The sequence below is a fragment of the Haliaeetus leucocephalus genome, unplaced genomic scaffold (genome assembly GCF_000737465.1).
Source record: "Haliaeetus leucocephalus isolate CR32 unplaced genomic scaffold, Haliaeetus_leucocephalus-4.0 Scaffold143, whole genome shotgun sequence".
NCBI lineage: Eukaryota > Metazoa > Chordata > Aves > Accipitriformes > Accipitridae > Haliaeetus > Haliaeetus leucocephalus.
The window spans coordinates 2096580-2103258 of record NW_010972579.1 but is presented as its reverse complement, the minus strand read 5'-3'; the positions used below and the strand labels follow the sequence as shown (position 1 = coordinate 2103258).

General features: G+C 44.0%; 2 protein-coding genes across 3 annotated transcripts in view; one reads left to right on the top strand and one right to left on the bottom strand.

Moving 5' to 3' along the window:
- Positions 1 to 279: 279 nt before the first annotated feature.
- Positions 280 to 6517, bottom strand: WDR53 (WD repeat domain 53). 2 transcript variants are annotated; one of them, XM_010561201.1, is made up of 3 exons: positions 6389 to 6517; positions 4641 to 5132; positions 280 to 1817 (listed from the first exon to the last, which is right to left on the bottom strand). In XM_010561201.1, the coding sequence occupies exons 2-3, from the start codon at positions 5115 to 5117 to the stop codon at positions 1230 to 1232; spliced, it is 1065 nt and encodes a 354-aa protein (XP_010559503.1). In that variant the 5' UTR covers positions 5118 to 5132; positions 6389 to 6517; the 3' UTR covers positions 280 to 1229. The 2 variants fall into 2 exon arrangements, with proteins under 2 accessions (XP_010559503.1, XP_010559502.1); XM_010561200.1 differs by having other exon boundaries at positions 281 to 1817; positions 6394 to 6516.
- FBXO45 (F-box protein 45) overlaps positions 5465 to 6679 on the top strand; it is a 6718-nt gene continuing 5503 nt past the window's right edge. Inside the window, exons 1-2 of the mRNA XM_010561289.1 lie at positions 5465 to 5557; positions 6311 to 6450. Coding sequence (XP_010559591.1) covers positions 5465 to 5557; positions 6311 to 6450 — 233 coding nt within the window. The remainder of the gene's footprint in view (positions 5558 to 6310; positions 6451 to 6679) is intronic.

The following is a 6679-nucleotide window of genomic DNA, read 5'->3' as shown; positions in this document are numbered from 1 at the left end:
GGGTATGCAAAAAAAAGAGCTGGAAATTTTTCCATCAAAAAGAAAAAAAGAAGGCAGATAGATAATGTGCGTTGGGTAACAGCACAGCTGGTGAAACAAGACAGCGCAAACCCCCACATCAGTGAAGCAGGTCGTCAGCCACTATCAGGCATTCAGTTTTGTGAAAGCTTAAGGACGGCCTGAGGAAAAAAAAAAGTTTTTTTTCCTTTTAATTATTTGCCCATTCCATGGGAAATCCAGCATGAATTGAACATATCCAGAGCTACAGCATTCCCATTTAGCTACATTATGCCCACCTTCAACTTGCAAATTAAGAGATGTTTCTAGCAAGCCAAGTTCTGCTCATTATGTTTTCAGAGCTTTGGGAAGACAGTGGAAGTATTTGGGTAAGGAGGAGCCATGCCTTTGGCCCTTTATATTCCCTCTGTGATGGGGTATACAATACGCTTCTTGACACAATTTTGTGTACATCTGGCAATATTAGAGTGAGTATAAGCACAAGGGAGCAGTGAGAGAGAAAACGTTTATTAAGACAAGTGTAATAGTTATTTTTCCCTGGGATAAACAACTAAATGCATAAGACAGCTGACCCATTAAACAGATGTTAACATTTTCCCCTGCTCCTTCATTTCCTGCAGTGTGAAAAAATCCAATTGGCAATGACAGTTAAACTAATTTGATTACTCATTAGTTGATGCTTCTCTAATCTTATATCCAGCTGCTGACAGACTAATGAAAAATATAGTTCCACTATGGCCAATTTAAGCTAACTGTGACACAGTTTAATGGGGAGAGTAACGTAAAGCACTGCAATAGTTCAAAATGCAAGGAGCTCAGCCAATGATATGTCTGTTACTGTTCAGCATCCTCATTTAGCATTGCGGGTGTCCCTGTTAGTGTGAATTTCTTCCTCCAACCCTAATTATGTCAGCTTAGTCATGAACTAACATTATCCCTAAATACAGTGAAACCCATTTTACTTAAATTCAAGAAGCAAACTGCCAACCCTGCAAGAAACAGCTGCAGTGAATACCAACAGCCACTGAAAAACATGACATGAGGCCAGTTACATCACAAGTACTTGCGTGAGGACACAGCAAATCCCTTCCCCTTCTGAAGGGTGCAGCAGTTTTCACTGTTCAGTGCACTGTCAGCGGATGTAACTGGACACATTACAAATGCTCCAAGAAGTGGTTTTCCCCCACAAATTTCTTTAAACATCTCAGTGTCTAAGGTTCTGGCAATGGATACACAGATACAGAACTACTCTGATCAGCAACTAATACTCTCTTGGAGCCTTTGATCTCTGCACACGAGATCCAGTTCACCTTCTCTCCGTGCTCAATGGTTAGCTTTGGTAAAACTCTAACATGTTCATTTGAAGCCACTTTGTTGAGCTTTCCATCTTTTCTGATGGAAGCAGGTGCTTGGGCCTTCCTTCTCTGCAGAGATTTTACTGGACTTTTCTGCTGCTTTCCAACATCACTGCTGACATCCCAGAGCAAGACTTTCCCATCATTTCCTCCAGTCAACAACCAGTACGCTTCTGGCATAAAAAGGATCTGCGACACTCCCAAGCTGTGACCTTGAAACTCCAGCTCATGTTCAAACTTGACACCAGTGACTCTGAATATTCTGACTTTACCGTCTTGAGCTCCGCAGCCAAAGATGTTGCCGCATGATGCGACAGACAGGGAATGTGCAAGCGGTGGGTTAAAGAACTGGCCAGCTGACTGTGGACTATCTTCCTGCATTTCATACTCCTGCAGGTTTGTGGTCCACAAGGGGCGAGCTTTCTGCAGGCTCCACAGCATAACCTTGGAAAAAATTATGAATCAATAATTTGTCCATTTTAGGTAAAATCTGATTTTTCGCTAACAGCAAAAAAACCCAACCACACTTCTTGCTCTAGCAGAGTAAAGGCTATGTGTGAGTGCAAGAGATGCAAGATGTGTTGTGAGGAGTGGCTGAACTTCACCGGATAAACACAGTAAATCTTTACAGCATGCTTTCCAAACCCTCATACTGCCCTACTCAGCAAAGTCAGTGACTCAGACCTTTAGTCCACAAAATGGATGAAAAACCTATTCTAAATGCTTTTGCATTCATCTCAGCAGTGGTAATCATGATCTACTGCACATCAATTATTTAAAAGGAGGGACATGGAAACGCTAGCAGTAAGTAGAGATCATTATCATTCTGAATTTTACTTCTGTCTCTGCTACGTACTTGTCCTAAAATAATCACTTCTGTGAATGTGTTTGAAAAATGGAACAGCAAAAGGCAAACAGTAGTTCAGGCCCTCATTTTTAAACAGACATATATGTATTTTTTTAATATCCAATGAGTAGATCTGGTTTGCGCTATTACCATATCGAGGTAAGGCACACTTTTCCTGATGAGATGGGAGGAGGTTGCGCTTTTAGACTTGTTTTTAAAATGCCACCTCCAAGCCCCTCATGAAGCAGTAATTGTGTCTTCAGATGAATCCTGGATCTCTCATACAGCAATTCAAGTGCTATAGATTTATACTGCACCAGTTAAAAATAATTCTCTCAATACTTCTGTAGGATCTGAATCGATGATGAGCATTTTCAAGGCCAACAGGTATGAAAGCACAAGTCAGTCCAATGCAGTACTGGTGTGCTGTTTGCTTTTTTAAGCAAAGCTTTAATTTGTTATTAATAAAAATACTCCTCCACTAGTAATCTCCAGTAGAAAGTACAGGAGCCTTTAAATTTAGGCCACAAAAGAGTTGTCACACTGGCTCTTCGTTTCTGGAATCCAAATCACACCAAGACATCTGAAATGTGTTGTTTCCTGTCACTTTTCTTTTTTAGTGACTGCTGCTGCTGCTACATTAAAACTACTTTGTTACCAATGAAAGGGAAAACTTTCCACTACTGTGCAGAGAAGAGTAAATCAGAGAGGCTGGGTCCTGATGCTTAAGGCAAATATTCCTGTTTTCAGCACAGAGAGTACTGCAATAGCTTTATGAATTCATCAAGTGCTAACAAGTTTTCTGCAGACTAAGTATTTTCTGTCCTCATGGCATTTTCCCTGCTTCCATGGAACTTCTGAAAAACTCCAGCAACCTAAATTTCTGTTCTCATCAGCTACAGCTTCACTGAGGGTTTGACACACAAGCCCAGAACAGGTTTTGATGCTCGTAGGGCTCCTAACTTGTCCAAAGACATGCTGCAGCACAGCATTTCAGAGTATTGCAGCTCAGCTTCTCTTTGTGAAATGATGTATCTTAAAGCCAGCCTTGATGTGGAAAAATGCTCTTTTCATTGTACAAAAACACACTAACAAATTCCTACTATTTTGGGATAATGACTTTCACCTAAAAACCAACTTGCTGAGCTACAGTAAACCATTCTAAAACTAAAAAGTCACAAAAAAATAACCAGTTCACTCGCACAAAAGTGGTATATAAATGCTTACAATTCTGATAAAGTTTCCAGCCATAGGCCTGTAAATCTGCATTTTAGGGACCTGAATTAAGCCAGCTGTCTAAGGTGCTGAGCATTTACTCCTCTCAGACTGACACTTCAGTGCCTCTGAAAAGAAGTGTCTCACAATACTTCATTTCAAATCCTACATCCATCTTTTAGTCAAGCTAAGGAGACAAAAAAAAAAAATTTTGGAAAATTTCTAAAAATTTGACAAAGTCTAAACCTGGCAGACTTCCATCAATCAGCCCCTATTTGGATATATATACTTACTGAATTTAAGTGATCCATGGCTTTCATACGGAAAGATACCGTTTATACTAAATATCAGCACGTTTGTTCTAATGGGTGTTAGGTACACTTCGGTTTTAACAACATAGGGTGAAACTGCTCAACACTGTCAAAGTAAACTTCACCCTAATACCGCTAGAACCACAGAAACCTGTGTAGAAGTGATAGTTTTAATCTTGAGCTAAACTAGGAATGTGGTCACATCTCAACCACTGGAAAGAAATTACTGAAAAACATCTGTTCCGGGTGGCCAACTCAAAACTCCATTAAGTGCTAGCATGGTTTTTCTCAGAACACCTCCACAAGCGGCATGCAAAGGACAAAGTTTCCTCTCGATGGGGACAGAGAAGTGCAGAAGGCAAAGAACATTTAATGCTTCCAAGAGGTTAATCAGAACAAAGGATAAATTAGTAAAAAGACTTGTCCTTACAGTGATACATACCACTTGGAAAGATTTTATCTACCTGTAGTAAAGTGTTCTTGCTAGCATCCTGTCTGCCTCAAGCATTTTGCCTTTTCCTATCACCTGCATTTCACCTGCAGCCATAGCTGATAGCTAGGGACAACTTCTGGTTTTGCTCGGTCCAACAGGGAGCTAATGTGGCACGAGCATGCTTTGCACCATATTCTGATTTCCTCCCACCCTGCTCACTTTTAGATTGTATATACTAAGGAAGATAAAAACAGGGAGGGGAAGTGCTGTGTAGAAAATGGCACAAACAGCCTCGACATGTAAGTTTCTCCGCCAAAACTACTTTAGAATAGTTAAGGAGCTTTCCGGTGATTGCAGGCTGTACATCCTCACTCTTGGTGAAAGTCTGTTGGTGCCTCACTACACAGGTGGGTAGTTACTGTTCTGCTTCTCTAATAACCATCTACTTGTATGCAAATCACCTGCATGTCCAGTCCACAGGAAACAAGGCTTTGAGGCCTCTGAGGTCGAAAGACAACAGAGGAGCAGATGTTTGAGTGTCTCAAGGACCGGCTGACTTTCTTGTTTTCCAAGTCCATAACCTTTATTGCTCCCGAGTCATCTGCGGCTGCCAAGAAATTGTCGGTCTCGTTCACTGAGAGGCAGTTGATCTCCTCCTCATTCACGTGGAAATGTTCAACAGGCTCCTTGAGGGATCGAACATCCAGCAAACTGATAGTTTCTCCGTGGGAGGTGTACAGCCTGGTGGGATGGTGGGGAGAGAACACCACAGAGGTCACATCGTCTGCCTTCGGGAGCTGGAGCTGTCCTGCCGGAACACCTCCCCCATCCCAGAGCGTGAGCTCGCCTCTCTCTGCGCCTGAAGCCACCAGCCCTTCCGTGTTTACATTCAAGCACAATATAGAGGACGAATGTCCACCAGTCCATTTGACTGCCATGTTTCAGGGACACCTGAAACAAACAAACAAAAACCCTCAATTGAGCTGGTGTTGGTCTCATTACAGCAGAAAGCTTATTGAAGCAACAACATCATCCCGTTGACTGTAATGCAGACTACTTGAAACTCTAGTGTCCAATTAAAACAGGCACCTCTACAGATCGGTACACAAATGAAGCTTTGGCTCAAACAGCATCAATGTCAGCCACAACAGCAGGGAATGGCAGCGGTTGCTGGCATGTGTACCTGTGCAGTATGTGGTGTAGATCTGCTGCTCTGAAGTGGCTGCCTAGGTGAGAGCTGCTTCCTCAGTGCATAAGGACATAGCGTGCCTGACAAAACAGGGGCATGGTTCCTAATGGGACGTACTGGGAAGGAGCAAGGGGAAGACGGCAAACTAGTAAAGTCCGTCTGCAGAGAAGCCACGCTGTTCCAGTCCAGGTGAGAGCACATGCGGACATCTGTCTTTCATCCAGCTGCCGAGGTGCTGCGTAGTCAGTGCCTAACATCAACTTGTAAAGCAGTCTCGCAATACCTGGAGCAAGAAACTTGTGCTGGTGAGACTGCGATAAACTGATTAATGCTGAAAGCCATTGCCTTAATCATGGTTTAAAAGCATACATGCATGTGAATAAATTTTCAACTTTTGTGCATGTGTACTTTGTGTTCCCAAAGTGAAGGTAATTTTCTCAACACCGGTAAACACTAAAGCATAAAGAGATAAACAATAGCATCTTTTTAAAAAAAGCATTACCAGTTTGAGACAGGTAGTTATGAGGTTTGCAACACATTTAACTGGGCCGCAAAGCACGCCCATCGAGCTTACCATGCTCCAGGCCCTTCCCTTGGCGTGACTGCCCGCACCAGCCCCTGTGACAGACAGGGCTGTCTGGGGGACCACATCAGCAGAAAATTAAGTGGGGGAAAAACCCGAGCAACACAAAAGCATAACAAGATCTGGAGAGACTAGCACGCTGTGGGGGAAAAGGAGAGCTAATACCAGGGTAGGGGCACAGACGGCAATGGGGGGTTTGCGGGATGGAGCTACGGCTGCCCCAGCGGCAGCTGCAGTGCTGCCTTAATGTCTATGGCTTTATCACATTATTGGGCAATAAAGGGTTTCTTTTTGGTTTTCGGTTTTTTTTTTAACCATGTTACGTTTTGCCAATGATTTTTGTTGAGCCTGGTCTAAAGAGCAGCTGGAATTCCTTCAATCCACCAGGAAAATTTCAGCCCTGTCGATTAAATAAAATTACAGAAAGCGTCGGATACCTTACCGGCAACTCGGATCGCAAACTGGCAGCCAGCCGCTCGCCCGCGCTTCGGGAACTGAGGTAACTTTTTCCCGGCTGCCCCTCTCCCTCTCTCCCGCCCCACAGCCCCTCGCACCGGTAGGCCCCACGCACCGGTAGGCCCCACTCCCGGCTTTTAGGAAGACAACCGCCCCAGCGCCGGGGAAGGCAGCTCCTCAGGGGAGCTGACGCAGCTTTGACGGCTGTCCCTGGGAGGCGGCCCGCGCCCAGTCCCCTACGGCTCCCAGGGGCGGCGGGCCCCGCACCGGGC